Source organism: Peromyscus maniculatus, chromosome 1 (genome assembly GCF_049852395.1).
Source record: "Peromyscus maniculatus bairdii isolate BWxNUB_F1_BW_parent chromosome 1, HU_Pman_BW_mat_3.1, whole genome shotgun sequence".
Taxonomy (NCBI): domain Eukaryota; kingdom Metazoa; phylum Chordata; class Mammalia; order Rodentia; family Cricetidae; genus Peromyscus; species Peromyscus maniculatus.
The window spans coordinates 53,969,910-53,987,698 of NC_134852.1; the positions used below are offsets into that span (position 1 = coordinate 53,969,910).

The 17,789-nt window shown below is 54.8% G+C and overlaps 1 protein-coding gene across 8 annotated transcripts in view; it reads right to left on the reverse strand.

Annotated features, from left to right (window-relative positions):
• Nucb1 (nucleobindin 1) overlaps window positions 1–17,789 on the reverse strand; it is a 20,708-nt gene continuing 2,919 nt past the window's right edge. For 7 of the 8 annotated variants that reach the window (XM_076578296.1, XM_076578280.1, XM_076578286.1 and 4 more), the window contains 11 exons: window positions 13,720–13,827; window positions 12,498–12,630; window positions 11,115–11,218; window positions 9,935–10,120; window positions 9,388–9,478; window positions 5,354–5,412; window positions 4,872–4,964; window positions 2,655–2,747; window positions 2,120–2,290; window positions 1,533–1,641; window positions 1–836 (listed from right to left, as the gene is read on the reverse strand). In XM_076578296.1, coding sequence (XP_076434411.1) covers window positions 724–836; window positions 1,533–1,641; window positions 2,120–2,290; window positions 2,655–2,747; window positions 4,872–4,964; window positions 5,354–5,412; window positions 9,388–9,478; window positions 9,935–10,120; window positions 11,115–11,218; window positions 12,498–12,630; window positions 13,720–13,827 — 1,260 coding nt within the window. In that variant the 3' untranslated portion in view covers window positions 1–723. The remainder of the gene's footprint in view (window positions 837–1,532; window positions 1,642–2,119; window positions 2,291–2,654; window positions 2,748–4,871; window positions 4,965–5,353; window positions 5,413–9,387; window positions 9,479–9,934; window positions 10,121–11,114; window positions 11,219–12,497; window positions 12,631–13,719; window positions 13,828–17,789) is intronic. The other variant, XM_076578312.1, reaches the window with a different exon arrangement.

The following is a 17,789-nucleotide window of genomic DNA, read 5'->3' on the forward strand; positions in this document are numbered from 1 at the left end:
TACACACAGACACGCTAATGTTTATTTGTGCCAGGCTATATTTGAATGGAACTGGAGCATAGAGCAGGACATCGTAGTGTGGCATGAAGCCAGGGTGAACCAATTTTCAGGAGTGCCCAATGGGGGCTGAGGGCGGTGGAATCTCAGCTAGGTGTGCAGCCGTATCTGGGTACCTTCTGGGGCCATGGGGGAGGTGTTGGGCCCAGGAGGTCAGGGTATGGCTGGTGAGGTGGCGATGGAAGCCTGGGGTCCAGGCAAAGGTGACGTTCACTTGAAGGACACCCCATGTCCCAAGCCTCCAGCCACTGAAAGGAACTGAGATCTCTGGCCCCACAGAAGACAGAGAGTAAAAGGGACCAAGCCAAGCTCCTGGGACCCTGTGACACTAGGCACAGGATGCAAAGTGGCTAAGCCTGGAACAGCCAAGAGCAAACCAGGAAGGCAGGCCTGGAGCATGTACTCCAGGTACGTGAGGGTCTCTCTCAGCTCCAGCTCCTGCAGTGAGTCCCTGACAGAGTAAAGAAGCCAGGAGACGAAAGGAAGAACCGGGACCTGGAGGCTGGAAGAGCTGAGGGGGCAGACACAGGCGCCTCTAAGGAAGGAGCCCTGTTCTCCTCCCCAGGAGGCCATGCAGGCTCAGGCCTCCAGAGAGGCCGCAAGGACACTTCATCCAGCTTCCGTCGCTCTGTGTAGGGCTTGAGGGCTGGGGGGGTCACTGAGAGATCATAAGTGCTGGGTGTCCAGCTGGGGGAGCTCGGGGGGCTGTTCTGGGGCCTTCTTTTCAGAAGCAGCCACATCTTTCTGGTCACCTGCTGGAGCTGGGACAGGAGCATCATCTGCAGAGGAAACAGGAGAATGCCGTTAGACATGGTATGGGAGCCCACCAGGTCTCCAGTGGCTGTGCCCGGCAGGACTGCATGGGAGGTTGACTGGACCACGGGCCTGGGTACCAGGTGTTTGTAGGGGTCTAACTAGCAAGGGGGAGGTCTTTTTGCTCCACCCCTTGGCATTGTTATAAATAGATCTTTGGAATAAAGTTATAGGCCTGTTTGGATAAGGATCCAGGCCCACTTGTTTTCTCTGTTTCTCTCCCTCTATTTCTTTACTTTTTTCATATTTATTTACTTGGTTTTCTGAGACAGGGTTTCTCTGTGTAGCTTTGGAGCCTGTCCTGGATCTCGCTCTGTAGCCCAGGCTGGCTTCGAACTCACAGAGATCCGCCTGGCTCTGCCCGCCGAGTGTTGGGATTAAAGGCGTGCACCCCCCCACCCCCCCCACCCCCCGACTCTCCTTCTATTTCTAACTAAGTCTCTTATCCCCCAATCCTCAAGAGTTCCAGGGGTAAATAAGTGTGGGGGCTGGTCCCCCACAACAAGGAACTTCCTAAACACAGGAGACAGGATTCCCAGGCCTGCTCCTTCAACACACGGCCCAGGTCCACCTCCTCCCTCAGGCTCAGGGTCATAGTCATCAATCCTCTGACTCTGATTTGGGGCCTGGGCCCTGGTCTTCCCCCTTCAGACCCAATGTACCTGTGTCTGCCCGGAACTGCAGCTGCCCGTCAGGCTTGGAGGGCGGAGCCTTCTGTTCGTGCTGCTGCTGCTGCTGCTGCTGCTTCCTCTGCTCCATCTGCAGAACAGCCTGCAGGAGGTGGGCAAGTGCACAGACAGGAGCTGATGGCCCAGACAGACCCCCACAATGGCCAAGGGGCCACAGCCCCTTTTCTTCCCCATGGCCTTGGTTCCTCTGCCACTGAGCTGGGATTCACACCAGTTAGCGTTCAGTTCTCTCCTGCTGTGGCTTCGGCATTCCCACACTGAACCCTTATCCTCTCCTCCTGGGCCTGACCTCCTTCACTGGCCTCATGTAAAATGGCTGCAGTAGCACAGTCAGGCATGGAAAATCCTCTGCCCTTACTAATGATGGAAGCTACCACCTGCCCTTACTAATGATGGAAGCTACCACCTCCCTTACTAATGATGGAAGCTACCACCTGCATATATGTATCTACTCTTATTAACATGGGAGCTACAGGCCATCCCACCCTGAAGCCATCCTTTTGGGTAAAGAAAAAGGCCCTAGGAGATCAGACAATGGCCCTGATTCTCCAGCCGGTCACCTGCTGCAGCTCTCTCTTCTGAGCCTCCAGGCGGTCCTGGGAGCGCCCCAGGGCCTCGGTCTCCTGGCTGAGGCGCTGGGCCTTGGCATTCAGCTCAGCCTCCCTGGCAGCAAGCTCTTCCTCAAATCGCCTCAGCTCCTCCTCTGTGTAGGCTGGATACATTTCCACTGTCTGCAAGACACAGGACACAGACGATGAAGGGGGCAACCCCAGCCCCACTGAGGTGGGAGGAGGGTGAGAGCCTGGAGTGCGTGCGTGCGTGCGTGCGTGCGTGCGTGCGTGCGTGCGTGCGTGCGTGCGTGCGTGCGTGTGTGTGTGTGCTGCTGGCACATACGCCAGCGACCAGGCTGGAGGTGAAGTGTTTGATAAAAGGCTAGAGCCGGAAGAACAGGGGCCTAGAGATGGGAAGTGGGGGAAATCAGGGAAGTGGGAGGAGGGACAGAGACCCCAAGAGATCAGGAAACAGCCAGAGGAGCTGAAGGGAAGGCTGGAACTGGAACCTAATATCAAGGTCGGAGGGTCCCCATGTCCTTACCTTCCATCCTTCCCCAGCGTCCCCAAACTCCTTCCTCTGTGTGGATGCCAAGAACTCCTCCAGGGTCACAAGACGGTCCTGGTTGGTGTCCACCTGGGGAGCCAGATCCAGGTTAGGGGCTCTGCTGAGCCTGCTGCCCACTGCCCGCCCCCCCAGCCTGCTGCCCACTGCCCGCCCCCCCCAGCCTGCTGCCCACTGCCCGCCCCCCCAGCCTGCTGCCCACTGCCCGCCCCCCCCAGCCTGCTGCCCACTGCCCGCCCCCCAGCCTGCTGCCCCCTGCCCGCCCCCCCCAGCCTGCTGCCCACTGCCCGCCCCCCAGCCTGCTGCCCACTGCCCGTCCCCCCCCAGCCTGCTGCCCACTGCCCGTCCCCCCCAAGCCTGCTGCCCACTGCCTGCCCCCCCCAGCCTGCTGCCCACTGCCCGCTCCCCAGCCTGCTGCCCACTGCCCCCCCAGCCTGCTGCCCACTGCCCTGCCCCCCCAGCCTGCTGCCCACTGCCCCCCCAGCCTGCTGCCCACTGCCCGCCCCCCCAGCCTGCTGCCCACTGCCCGCCCCCCCAGCCTGCTGCCCACTGCCCGCCCCCCCCTAGCCTGCTGCCCACTGCCCGCCCCCCCAGCCTGCTGCCCACTGCCCCGCCCCCCAGCCTGCTGCCCACTGCCCCGCCCCCCCAGCCTGCTGCCCACTGCCCCCCCCAGCCTGCTGCCCACTACCCGCCCCCCCCAGCCTGCTGCCCACTGCCCGCCCCCCCCCCCAGCCTGCTGCCCACTGCCTGCCCCCCAGCCTGCTGCCCACTGCCCGCCCCCCAGCCTGCTGCCCACTGCCCGCCCCCCCAGCCTGCTGCCCACTGCCCGCCCCCCCCCCAGCCTGCTGCCCACTGCCCCGCCCCCCAGCCTGCTGCCCACTGCCCCGCCCCCCCAGCCTGCTGCCCACTGCCCCCCCCAGCCTGCTGCCCACTACCTGCCCCCCCCAGCCTGCTGCCCACTGCCCGCCCCCCCCCCAGCCTGCTGCCCACTGCCTGCCCCCCAGCCTGCTGCCCACTGCCCGCCCCCCAGCCTGCTGCCCACTGCCCGCCCCCCCAGCCTGCTGCCCACTGCCCGCCCCCCCCCCAGCCTGCTGCCCACTGCCTGCCCCCCAGCCTGCTGCCCACTGCCCGCCCCCCCAGCCTGCTGCCCACTGCACCCCCCCAGCCTGCTGCCCACTGCCCCCCCAGCCTGCTGCCCACTGCCCCCCCAGCCTGCTGCCCACTGCCCCCCCAGCCTGCTGCCCCCTGCCCGCCCGCCCCCAGCCTGCTGCCCACTGCCCGCCCCTCCCCAGCCTGCTGCCCACTGCCCGCCCCCCAGCCTGCTGCCCACTGCCCGCCCCCCAGCCTGCTGCCCACTGCCCGTCCCCTCCCCAGCCTGCTGCCCACTGCCCGCCCCCCCAGCCTGCTGCCCACTGCCCTGCCCCCCAGCCTGCTGCCCACTGCCCTGCCCCCCCAGCCTGCTGCCCACTGCCCTCTCCCCAGCCTGCTGCCCACTGCCCGTCCCCTCCCCAGCCTGCTGCCCACTGCCCGCCCCCCTAGCCTGCTGCCCACTGCACCCCCCCAGCCTGCTGCCCACTGCCCGCCCCCCAGCCTGCTGCCCACTGCCCCCCCCAGCCTGCTGCCCACTGCCCGCCCCCCCAGCCTGCTGCCCACTGCCCGCCCCCCCAGCCTGCTGCCCACTGCCCGCCCCCCCAGCCTGCTGCCCACTGCCCGCCCCCCAGCCTGCTGCCCACTGCCCGCCCCCCAGCCTGCTGCCCACTGCCCGCCCCCCAGCCTGCTGCCCACTGCCCGCCCCCCAGCCTGCTGCCCACTGCCCGCCCCCCCAGCCTGCTGCCCCCTGCCCGCCCCCCCCCCCCCGCCTGCTGCCCACTGCCCGCCCTCCCCAGCCTGCTGCCCACTGCCCCCCCCCCCAGCCTGCTGCCCACTGCCCCGCGCCCCCCCCCGCCTGCTGCCCACTGCCCCCCCCCCCAGCCTGCTGCCCACTGCCCCCCCCCCCCGCCTGCTGCCCACTGCCCCCCCCCCCAGCCTGCTGCCCACTGCCCCCCCCAGCCTGCTGCCCACTGCCCCCCCCCAGCCTGCTGCCCACTGCCCGCCCCCCCAGCCTGCTGCCCACTGCCCCCTCCCCAGCCTGCTGCCCCCTGCCCGCCCCCCAGCCTGCTGCCCACTGCCCCCCCCCCCCAGCATGGCTTCTCTCACATTCTTCATCACGTGCTCCCTCATACGCAGCCGCTCCTCCTCCATCTCTCTCATGTCGTCCTCCTCGTTCTTTGGGTCGTAAACCTTCTCCAACTGCAGTTAAGGGAGAAGCATGAAGTGCCGAGAGGCTCAGGACAACCCACTACGTTCTTTACCTCCCAGAGGACCTTGGGGCTTGATGCTACAATTTGTTTGTTGTTTTTGGAGACAGGGTTTCTCTGTGTAGCCCTGGCTGTCCTGGATCTCGCTCTGTAGACCAGGCTGGCCTCGAACTCACTGAGATTCGCCTGCTCTGCCTCTCAAGTGCTAGGTTTAAAGGCACCACCAGCAGCAGCCGCTTGGTGCTACTACTAACAGCTTTGTCCCCAGGGTCTGCTGGGAGTTGTAGTTTTATCCTGCACTGTCACAGACAGGAAAGGAGGATCTCTCAGGGTGTGTGAGGCTAAAGCATGTCTAGCCCAGGAAGCTTCTAGCACACTCACCTCCTTGGTGAAGAGAGCTTCCAGCTCTTGCTCATCTAGGACACCATCGCTGTTGATGTCTGCAGATGAGATAAGATACATTAGGGGACGGAGGGGTGGATGAGTCTGGTCCCCACGGTAAAAGCTGGTCAAGGAATTGTAGGTGCGTGTGAGGTTTCTTAGCAGAGAACAAACAATAGTGACCATGGCCACCATGGTGTCAGTATCCTGCAGGGCCTGTTGCTCTAAGAACCCATTCAGGGGCTGGAGAGATGGCTCAGAGGTTAAGAACACTGGCTGTTCTTCCAGAGGACCTGAGTTCAATTCCCAGCAACCACATGGTGGCTCACAGCCATCTGTAATGAGATCTGGTGCTCTCTTGTGGCCTGTAGGGATATGTGCAAACAGAACACTGTATACATAATAAATAGATAAATCTTAACAACAACAACAACAACAACAAAACATTCTGGTTGGGTGTAATGGCACATGCCTTCAATCTCAGCATTCCTGAAGTAGAGGCAGGCAGATCTCTTGAGTCCGAGGCCAGCCTGATCTATAGAGTTCCAGGACCAAAAAGCTATACAGAGAAAGCTTATCTCAAAAACAAACTAAACCAAACCAAACCAAACCAAAAATCACTCTGTAGCAAATCCAGGGGTCGGAGGGGCGGTGAACGAGGAGCTGCCTGGTGGGTACAGAGGTCTAGTTCATTCATTTCTTTGAGGTGGGGTTTCTCTGTGTAGTCCTGGCTGTCCTGAAACTCCATAGACCAGGCTGGCCTCAAACTCAGATATCTGCCTGCCTCTGCCTCCCAAGTGCTGGAATTAAAGGTGTGTGTGCCACCGCATCTGGTTTTTTTCTTTGTTTTGTTTGTTTGTTTTTTCAAGACAGGGTTTCTCTGTGTAGTCCTGACTGTCCTGGACTGGAACTCCCTCTGTAGACCAGGCTGGCCTCGAACTCAGAGATCCGCCTGCCTCCTCCTCCTGAGTGCTGGGATTAAAGGTGTGTAAAGGTGTGTGCCACCACTGCCCAGTGTTTTTTGTTTGTTTTTTTAGATTAGGTCTCATACAGCTTAGATTGGCCTCCAACTTTCCATGTGGGTGGTGTGTGTGACCACCAACTCCTGAGCCTCCTCCACATCTGCAGAGTGCTCTGAACCTCCTCCACATCTGCAGAGTGCTCTGAGCCTCCTCCACATCTGCAGAGTGCTCTGAAGCACCTCCACATCTGCAGAGTGCTCTGAGCCTCCTCCACATCTGCAGAGTGCTCTGAAGCACCTCCACATCTGCAGAGTGCTCTGAGCCTCCTCCACATCTGCAGAGTGCTCTGAGCCTCCTCCACATCTGCAGAGTGTTCTGAGCCTCCTCCACATCTGCAGAGTACTCTGAGCCTCCTCCACATCTGCAGAGTGCTCTGAGCCTCCTCCACATCTGCAGAGTGCTCTGAGCCTCCTCCACATCTGCAGAGTGCTCTGAGCCTCCTCCACATCTGCAGAGTGCTCTGAGCCTCCTCCACATCTGCAGAGTGCTCTGAGCCTCCTCCACATCTGCAGAGTGCTCTGAAGCACCTCCACATCTGCAGAGTGCTCTGAGCCTCCTCCACATCTGCAGACTGAAAAGGAGGGGTTATGTGCACAGCTGTAGCCAAAGGTCAGGGCCCGAGGGCTTGCTCTGCGCTCTGTAGTTTTTCTTGTATTAGTTATAACTCTTTTATTATTTTTAATTTTATTAGAAAAAAAGGGAAATGTGGTGATATTTTATTTGTATCTTAATAAAGTTTGCCTGGAGATCAGAGGTCATAGCCAGCCATAAACAAAAGTCAGGCAGTGGTGGCACATGCCCTTAATCCGATCACATGGCAGGCAGAGTCTCTGTGTGTTCAAGGGCACAGCCAAGCATGGTGATCCACACCTTTAATCCCAGAACCAACCATAGAGACCTGGAGGTCTGTACAGACAGGCAGTGACAAGGAAGTGAGGTGGCTGGGCTAAGAGCCAATGAGAGGGCAGAACAAGGCAATAAAGGTTCAGGTCAGACAGGAAGAAGTGGTCTTGGGAAGCTATGGCAGCGTGGTGAGCTAAGGCTAGCTGGTGGCTCTCACCCTGTATTTGGCTCTGTGTTCCTTATTTAATAAGACTGCTTAGAAATTCGTCTACAATTTCTGGTACCAAACTAAGCCAAATCCACTACTTGCTACAGAAATTCACTTAAAAATTGTTACTGTGGGCATCGGAGCCTCAGACATTCCCCAGCTCTCTGGGTCACCCCCGTTCTTGGCACAGCATACCTCTGTCTTCTTTAATAAACTTCTTTATAAATAAAAAAAAGTCTTAATTATGCATGTGTGTCTGCATGTGGGTACACATGTGAGTGCAGGTGCCTTCAGGGCCAGAGGCATCGCATGCCCCTGGGGCTGGCATGTCACAAGTGCTTGTGAGCTGCTGCATGTGGGTGCTTTGTGTGCACTTGTGGGGATGTGAATGCAAGCATGCGCAGCACAGCCATGGAGGGCAAAAAGAGGAAAAAAATCCAAAACAAAAACAACAACAACAAAAAACCACATGCGCTGGGCAGCGGTGGTGCCCACCTTCGATCCCAGCACTTGGGAGGCAGAGGCAGGTGGATCTCTGTGAGTTCGAGGCCAGCCTGGTCTACAAAGCGAGATCCAGGATAGGCTCCAAAGCTACACAGAGAAACCCTGTCTCGAAAAACAACAACAAAAACCCCACGTCTATGGTCATTTTCTTGCAGAGAGGGCCTCTTATCGGCCTGGCACTGCAAGTTGGCCAGGCTAGCTGGCACACGAGCTCGAGGGCCCTGCCAATCTCTGCCTTCCTCTTCACCATCACTGGGTTGTAGGTAGACACCTCACCTGGCTTATTGGGTTCTGGGGATCTGAACTCAGTTCCTTACATTTGCAAGGCAAGTGATTTACCAATTGAACCATCCCCTATTTCCCAAATTTAAAATATTTGTAAGCTGGGTATAGCGGTGCACACCTTTAATCTCAGCACTCGGGAGGCAGAGGCAGGCGGATCTCTGTGTGTCTGAGACCAGCCTGGTCTATAGAGGGAGTTCCAGAATAGCCAGACCCTCCTGTCTTTTTTTCCTTTTTCTTTTCCTTTAGCTCTCTCTATGTAGTTCTAGCTGTCCTGGAACTCACTCTGTAGACCAGGCTGGCCTCAGACTCAGAGACCTGCCTGCCTCTGCCTCCCTAGTGCTGGGATTAAAGGCGTGTGCCACCATCACCCAACAAGACCCTGCCTTAAAGAAAAGAAAACAAAACAAATTACATTTTGTTTAAATTGTGTGCATGTGTGCGCCTGGGTGTGGGTGCAGGCGTGGAGGTCAGAGTTGGTTCCCTCTTCCCATCATGTATGTTCTACAAACCAAACTCAGGTTGCCAGCCCTATGGCAGGACTCTTGGGAGGCCCAGGCTTCGGGGCTACTGTGGCAGCCAACATACTTCATTTTCTAAGGTCTAAGAACTTCAATTCCCAACAGTCCTATGGCAGGTTAAAAAAAATAAATAAAAAAACAAACCCCGAAAAATTAATGTGCATGGGTGTTTTGCCTGCAGGTATGTATGTGTACTGTGTAATACCCTCAAGGCCAGGAGGGCACTGGATCCCCTGGCACTGGAATTAGAGGGCTGTGAATGCCACACTAGTGCTGGGGTCCTCTGGAAGAGCAGCCAGTGCTCTTAACTGCGGATACATCTCTCCAGGCCTCCTACCTCCCATGCCCCTTTCATATAGACACTTTTTGTCTCTGTGGCTCTTGGGAGTTGTAGTTCTTCTGTATTCCTCAAGCCTGGTCTGCTCAGTTAGAGGACATGGCCATTCCTTAGAATACAGAGGAAAAGAATATTGAAAAAGACCTGGCCCTTCCATGGAAGATCCCAGGCTTAGCAACAGGAAGCGGCAGGGTCTTTGGCCAGTCAGGATATGAAGAGGCTCACAAAGCCCCACTGGGAAGGGTAGACTTCCCATGGCATTCAAGCCCCAGGACCGTCAGGACCTCTCAGGTTCTGGAACACCCTCCCCATCCTACCATGCAGTATGAAGAAGGTCTTGGGGTTGAATCTATTAGGGTCCAGTCCATCCAGCTCCTCCCACACCTCCTTCAATTGGGCTTGGCTGCCCTGTGGAGAAGAATAGCACAGCTTGTGAACAATGAGTATCAGGTCAGATAGCCCCATGTGCCCATCCAATAAACTTTAATCCTCCTCTCGTAAGAACTACAGTTCCCGGCTGGAGAGATGGCTCAGAGGTTAAGAGCACCAGCTGCTCTTCTAGAGGCCCTGAGTTCAATTCCCAGCAACCACATGGTGGCTCACAACCATCTATAATGAGATCTGGTGCCCTCTTCTTACCTGCAGGGATACATGACACAGAATACTGTATACATATAATAAATAAATCTATCTTTAAAAAAAAAAGAACTACAGTTCCCAGCAACCCTTGGAGCAGTTCCATATAGGTAGATTGACTTTTTGCCTCAATGCCTCTTGGGAGTTGTAGTTCTGCAGCTGCATTTTGTTTGTTTTTGTTTTCCTGTTTATGAGTTGGACATGGTAAAGCATATGTGGGGTTCTTACAGGGACGTTGACTTTGGGGTGTTCCCGGTGTCTGCGCTGTTGCTCTTGTAGCTTCCTCTCAGCCTCCTTCCGCTGTTCCTCTCCCAGAGATTCCAGGTAACGTCTTCGCTCATGTTCCTTGAGCATCTCGTAGCGTTTGAACTCTTCATGATGTGCAGCATCATACTGGGCAAGGTCTCGGGTGGCCTGTGGAGAGGCAAGAGGGTCATGTTCCTCCTGTCTTTCAGACACCTGGCATGACTTCACTTTCTTGGTCTCCATGGTTGGTCCCATCACAGCAAACCCTGGGCCGCTTTCCCAGAGCGATGATGTTTATGCAGTAGCAGCTTGGATGTGAATCTTCAAAGTCCTCCTCAGCTCAGCGTTTCAGTAATGAGCAGGGGACGGCCCGTGAGGTGGGCTTAATAGAAATAGCAGCATAGCCTGGGTAGCCAAGAACATGTCAGGTAGGACCAGCCTGCAATCTCAGCGCTTGGGAGGCTGAGACAGGAGGATGGCAAATTCTAAGCCAGCCTGGGCTACATATCAAGACACTGGCTCAAAACAAATCTCTCTCTCTCTCTCTCTCTCTCTCTCTCTCTCTCTCTCTCTCTCTCTCTCTCTCCCTCCCTCTCCCCCCCCCTCTTTTTTTCTTTTCGCTTTTCGAGACAGGGTTTCTTTGTGTAGACCTGGCTGTCCTGGAACTCTGTAGACCAGGCTGGCCTCAAACTCACAGAGATCCGCCTGCCTCTGCCTCCAGAATGCTGGGATCAAAGGCGTGGGCCACCACCGCCCAGCCTCGAATTCATGCTTTCTCAAGCTACTAAGTTGGTAACTAGTCGTCACTGCGGCAACAAGGCACTAACAGTTGTCAGAGGACAGCCGGTCCACCCAGGAGGCCACGCACCAAGGGACAGCTGTCAACGCCAGACGAGCTTTGCTCGCTGCGTCAGGAAGTCTTAGGCATCTGGGGCAAAGCCCGGGACTGCTGCTGAGCACCTTAGAGTGCAGAGAGCGGACTCCAGTACAGCCCTAGGCACCTGCTCTCCTGTGGAAAGGCAGGAGGGCGTTGAGGGCTGACCCACACCCACACCCAGCCTCACTGCTCTCCTCCAGAACACCAGGAGGCAGGGCCCACATCTCGACTCAGTTCCCTCCTCCTCCCCGCCAGGCACCTCAGCTGGTGTGGTCCTCACCCTACCGTCTGGATCAGCAACTCTAGGTCCCGCGCCTCAAATGTGTGCTGGTTCTGCGGGTCCAGGTGTTCAAACTGCTTGAGGAGGTTCAGGTGGTCCACCTGCAAGTCTGGATAAGACAACACCCATCACGGCTTTCTGTCAGAACCCCTGACTCAGGGCGCGAGTGGAAAGAGGGAAGTCACGGAGGGCCGAGGAGGCAAGGAGGATGGCACGGGGGCCTGGGACAGTGCCTGAGGATGACGGAGGAGGTGAGTCCTCCACTGACTCTGATGCTTAAAATAACAGTAACCATGACAGCGACGCCAGATGTTGCTCATAATAGATCCCTGATACAAGTCCACCCGGCCACTACAGCCTAATACCATGAGCCCCCTGAGTAGCCCTGATTAGTCTGTGGCTGTGTGGTGGTGAGTGTGCACAGGTCTCATCCAGGTTGTATGTCTCTCATCAAGTTGCTCCTAAGGCTTGGGAGCAAGTGCCTTACTGGGTGAGCCATCTTGCCAAGCCCTGAACCATTCATTCAAAGCATACAGTTGGACGGTTTTTAGTAGATCCACAGGTACGTGCAAACACCGCCACCATGACTTTTAGGACGCTGCTGTCATACCCCAAAGAGCACAGCCCCTCAGCTAGCACGGTGTTTTTCTCTGTCCAGCTGCCGGCAGACACTCATCCCCATCCCTTCTCTGTGGATTTGCCGACTGGGTCATTCCATGTGTTTGGTCGCCTTCTGTGTCTGGCTTCATACAGCACCCTATTTCCAAGGGTTATTTCCCTTGTTCTGCACGCCAGCCTCCCATACCTTCTTAGGGCTGACCAATGTTCCATGGTGCAGACATTTGAGCTATCCACCCCACATTTGATTTACCCACCCCACAGCTGGTGGACATTTGAGCTATTGGTTCCTTTAGCACCCGGGTGCACAGGAACATGTCACAGAATTCATGTGAGGGTCAGAGGTCAGCTTTGTGGCGTGGGTTCTCTCTTCCCCAGCATGGTTCCAGGGATGGAACTCAGGTCATCAGGCTTGGGGGCATGTGCCTTTACCCATCTCACAGGCCCTTATTATAGTTAAATAAGGATATTTAAAAGAAAAAGCAGCAATGTGTGGTGGCTGCACTAGCACTCAAGAGGTAGGTGCAGAGGGGTCAGGAGTCCAAGGTCATCCTTGGCTACACGGTAAGTCTGAGGCTAGCCTGGCTGCATGAGACCCCGTCTCAGAAGGGCAAACTCACCACAAACCCTCCAGAAATAAACCAGAGGGGGGAAAAGCAGAGAGAATAATGTCAGTGAAAATGTGCCAGAAAGAAATCCTGAGTGACTGCCACCTGCTTTCCCAAGAGCCCACAGCGCGCCCTTCCCAGCACAAAGCCAGCCACACTCACTGGGCTCCTGCTTTGCATCCATCTTGGCCTTGAGTAGCATCCTCAGCCTCGATACCTCCTGTCGCTTGAGCTCGTCCAGCTTGGTGCGGACATGATGGCTGACGAAGTCCAGCTCTCGGCTCAGCTTTCCGCTCTTCAAGGACAGGGAAGGGGGTCCCCGAGTCAGGCAGTGCCAGGAGGGGGTGTGCTGGGTAGTCCCACTCTATACCCCCTACACCCAAACCCCCAAAGCTCCACTGTGCTCCTGTCTTCCTTTTGTGCAGCCAGCCCTGGTACCTGGAAGCCCACAGGACCAGGATGCAGCCCGAGCTTTGCAGAGAGGCCCAGCTCACCTCAGACCCGGCAGTACTGACTGGGAGTGAGCGCCCGTGAGTTCTCACCACAGGACCTTTGCCTGTGGCCACTGACTCTCCTGCCTCCTCTTTCCCACCAATTCTGTCTTTCAATATTCACCTGAGATGGGCATCCCCCTTAGGAAGACATCAGACATCTCCGTCTCCCACCCACACAGAGGACTGAGTCTGGTGCTTCCTCTGGGCCTGACATGCCTGATTTCATCTTGACTCTGTATTCCTCCATCAGAGCTGACCCTGGCCTCTCCTGCTCACAGCTCTCCAGGGCTCCCCAGTGTCTCTGCTAGGTACAAGCCCCTGCGACACTGCCCGGCCATCAGTGCCAAGGAGCTGCCGGCAAACAGCTGAGGGCACCAAGAGGGCTTCTTTTCCAGGTCTGTCATCTGGAATGCTCAAGACTGTCAACTTGACCAGGTCTAGAATTATCTAGAGGACAAACATTTGAGCACATCTAGGAGGGAGTTTCTAGACAGTTAGGGAGCGGAAGACCCTCCCTGACTGTGGCAGTATCCTCTGAATGGGCTCCAGAGCTGACAGAAAGCAGAAGGGTAGGTGAACCCCTGTGCATCCGTCTCTCTGACTGTGGACACAGCACAGGAGATGTCACGCTCCCGATGCCACCTCTGTCTATGGTGGCCTGTGCCTGGGAACCGTGGACACGTCCTTCGTTAGGTTGTTTCACTCAAGGACTCAAGGGGACCAGGGCTACCTCTTGACAGATGGAAAACTTAGGTTCCATAGCTGGAGTGGAGAGCTGAGAACGCATGTCTATGTTTAAACACATCTTTGGGGGTCCCCAGACTCCTTCCCACCTGTGACCCCGAGAACCTCCCTTGAGCACACCTCCCCTCAGCCCATGTCCAGCGCACCTTGATGTCCTCAGCGTTGGCAGCTTGCAGCTTCTCCCGGAAGTGCCCGTCTGTCTCTAGCACATTGATGACCTCCTGGAGGTAGCGGTGGTAGTACAGGCCTGTGTCCTGAGGGACAAGGACAGACAGCAACACCTGCCTTACCCTCTAGGTCTCTTTCCCCTGGCCGGGACCAGCTTTCCTGGCTGAGTACTCCAGAGCCATCCAGTCCAGTTCCAACCCCTGACCTTCTGCCAGTGTCCACCTCCTGGAAGGTTCTATGGCACACAAGAAATGACCATCATGGGGCTGGACAGATGGCTCAGTGGTTAAGAGCACTGACTGCTCTTCCAGAGGACCCTAGTTCAATTCCCAGTACCCACATGGCAGCTCACAACCATCTGTAATTCCAGTTCCAGAGGACCCAATATCCATGGCAAAACACCAACGTACATAAAATAAAAATAAATAAATTTAAAAAAAAAAATCACACTCTATTTTGCCGGGCGGTGGTGGTGCACGCCTTTAATCCCAGCACTTGGGAGGCAGAGCCAGGCGGATCTTTGTGAGTTCGAGGCCAGCCTGGTCTACAGAGCGAGATCCAGGAAAGGCACCAAAGCTACACAGAGAAACCCTGTCTCGAAAAACTTAAAAAAAAAAAAAAAAGAAAGAAAGAAAAGAAAAGAAATGACCATCATATGGAGGAGCTGAAGAGATAGATGATTAAGGGGTAAAACGCTTTCTGCCTAAGCATGAGTTAGAGTCCCAAAACCCACTTAACAGAAGAGAGTCAGCACAGACTGGAGATGATGGCTAAGGAGGTTAGAGCCCTGGCTGCTCCTGCAGAGAAGCGAGTTCTGTTCCTGGCACCCAAATTCAGTGGCTGAAGGACCAACCGCCTGTAACCCTGGCTGCAGGGGATCTGACGCCCTCTTCTGGCCTCTGTAAGCACCTACATACAACACACACACACACACACACACACACAAACACACACACACACACACCAATATTTTTATTTATAGAAGCTCTAGAAAATAGTAAAAATAAATCTCCTGAGGAAAGCCACATACGGCAGTGCCTGCTTGCCTTGCCAGCTGTGGGGTTGAGGCAGAGGCATGTCTGGGGGCCCACTGGACCCACAGCCAGACTTACTTTGAGACCGTGTCTTTTTTTTTTTTAATGATTTATTTTAAATTTATTTCATGTGCATTGGTGTGAAGGTGGCAGATTCCCTGAAACTGGAGTTACAGAGCTGCGATGTGGATGCTGGGTATTGAACCTGGGTCCTCTGGAAGAGCAGTCAGTGCTCTTATTCACTGAAACATTTCTCCAGCCCCACCTGACCTACTTTGAGAATTTCAGGTCCAAGGAAAACACCCTGTATCGAAACAAGGTAGATGGCTCTGGAGGAGGGAAATCAGAAGCTGACCTCTGACCTTCACGTGCACCGGTACACACATACATATGCATAAAAACCTGAACATACACACTTACACAAAAAATGCAAAGAAAATCACTGGGAGATACCAAGCTTATAATCTCAGCACTAAGGGCCGAGGCGGGAGGACTGCTTCAAGTTCAAGCCCAGCCTGGGCTACAGGGTGAGCTCTTGCCTTTAAAACAACCATAGAAATCCAAAATAAAACAATGAAAATCAGGACTGGAAATACTGGAAAGGGCTCAAATGTGCCCTTTTGTGTTTGCAAAAATCCCACAGAGCAGCAGATGCTCACAGACCTCACCACTGAGCCTGCTGACAGTCCCGAGTTCTCACTCAAAAAAGCTCAACTTCTGGGGCTGGAGAGACGGCTCAGCTCTAGCAGGGGACCACACTGGTCCCCCACAACTGCCTGGAACTCCAGTGCCAGAGGATCTTTAGGCTTCCACAGGAGTACCCGCACATAACACACACACACACACACAAGATTAATATATATATATATATATATATATATATATATATATATATATATATATATATATATATATCTATCTCCAGGTGTGGTGGTGCACACTGATGTCGGCATTCTCAGCCCCACGGGAGGTGTCTCCTATACTACCCCTAACTGAGGGGCTTTTTTATTAAAAAGGGGGGGTGGCTATTCTCATGCAATATCTGCTGGGAATCTCCATGTTATTTCCCTGTGATAAGGTCCTCCATGGTGGCTTCTTCTTTCGAAATATTGTGGCCTGCATAAGAAAGTCCTGAACAATTCTCTTCCCCTTCTGGGTTTCTTTTCAATCACTCCAGATCTTCACAGGAAGGAAATTAGTACACTATGAGATGGCAATCCTACCATTATTAAGCTTTATTTTATTTTATTTTAGTGGCAGGGTCTCTTACATGGCTGTCCTGAAGCTCATTATGTAGACCAGGCTGGCCTCAAACTCACAGGGACTCACCTGCCTCTGCCTCCCAAGAGCTGGGACTCAAGGCTTGTGCCACTGTGCTCAGCTGCGTACCTTTATTATTATTACTTTTTTAAAAGCTTGCTCCTCAGGGGCTGGAGAGTTGGCTCTATGGCTAAGAATGTCTATTCCTGTGAAGAACTGAGGTTTGATTCCTAGCACCCACATGGAGGCTCACCAGTTCCTCAGGCACCAGGCCTGCATGTGGGGCCCATACATGCGTGCAGACAAAGCACTCAGAGGAATAAAATAAATCTAAAACAAAGCCTGATCCTCAGGAACCAAGGCCCCTCACTCCCCAACAACTAAGGTAACTCCTGATCGTTAAGTCTGCTGATTCCTATTGACTCAACTTCAGGACGTATTCTCCATTAATGGGGAAAAAATCTGATCTCCAATTTTTTGTTTGTTTGTTTTGGTTTTTAGAGACAAGGTGTTATTGTGTAGCTCTGGCTGTCCTGGAACTCACTTTGTAGACCAGGCTGGCCTCGAACTCACAGAGCTCTACCTGCCTCTGCCTTCTGAGTGTGTGCACATGTCAGTATCTGAGTGGAACTGGAGAACACCGTGCAGCACTGATTCTCTCTTTCACCATCCAGGTCCCAGGGATTGGCCGCAGCCAGTACCTTTACCCAACGGAGCCATCTCATTGGCCCCACCATGATTTTGGCAAACGGCTTTGGAATTGAATCTATGGATCATGCAGAATTGGTTCGTGTCTATTATTGTCTAGGGAGTGAGCCTATTAACCTTTGGATATTTTATATTGAGATGCTCTCTTAATTTTGTCTCCTGTCCTATCTTCAGATGATTCTATGAGGTCTAACTCCATCCAACCGTTTCCTTTGGTCTGACTCCAAGGCCCGAAGGTCACTGTGAATGGAACCCCCACGTCAACTGTAAGGAGTCAGATCAGTCGACACCTAAACCTAGATACATAAATACTAAAATCTATGTGGTCTGAGGTTCTCAGTTCTCGATGTGGGAATCAGGCAGGCTTAGGGGTCACTGAAGACAGACCCCTCCTTCATAACCAGCTTTACATCCTTAACATTTAAAATGCCACATGAAGGAGCAAAGTGGAGAGAGAAGCGTGCTGTTCTGGCCCATTAAAGGAAGCTGCTTACTCCTGGTTAGAACAGAATCTGGATTCGTTCTGAACAGCCCAAAACACTATACTTCTGTTGTCCCCTCCCTTTAGAGTCCATCCAAGGGCAGTAGTGGCACACGCCTTTAATCCCAGCACCCCGGAGGTAGAGGCAGGCAGAGTTTGAGTTTGAGGCCAGCCTGGTCTACGGAGGGAGTTCCAGGGCTGCACAGAGAAACCTTGTCTTAGGGGCAGGGAGAAGAGTCCATCCAACTAGACGAGCTAGTCTAAGAGCCCATTGCTCCAGAATGCTGACTCACCTCAAGACGTGCCCGACAGGAGTCAAGGTCATCCTCTTTCCAGGCCAGAAGCCCCTCCCTAGGTGCAGCTGTGGGCAGATCTTCACTGCTGAACCGGCCACTTTTCAGAATTCTCATTCAAAAGTGAAACATTTCCTCCCCTCCCCTCCCCGGGTATCCGGCAAAAATCCAGAGCACACTTGTCCCAACACTCAAGACACTCTCCTGAATTTGCAGCTGCTTATTGATCTACGTTGCTCAACCTGCTTTCTCTCCACCCTATTTCAAAAAGC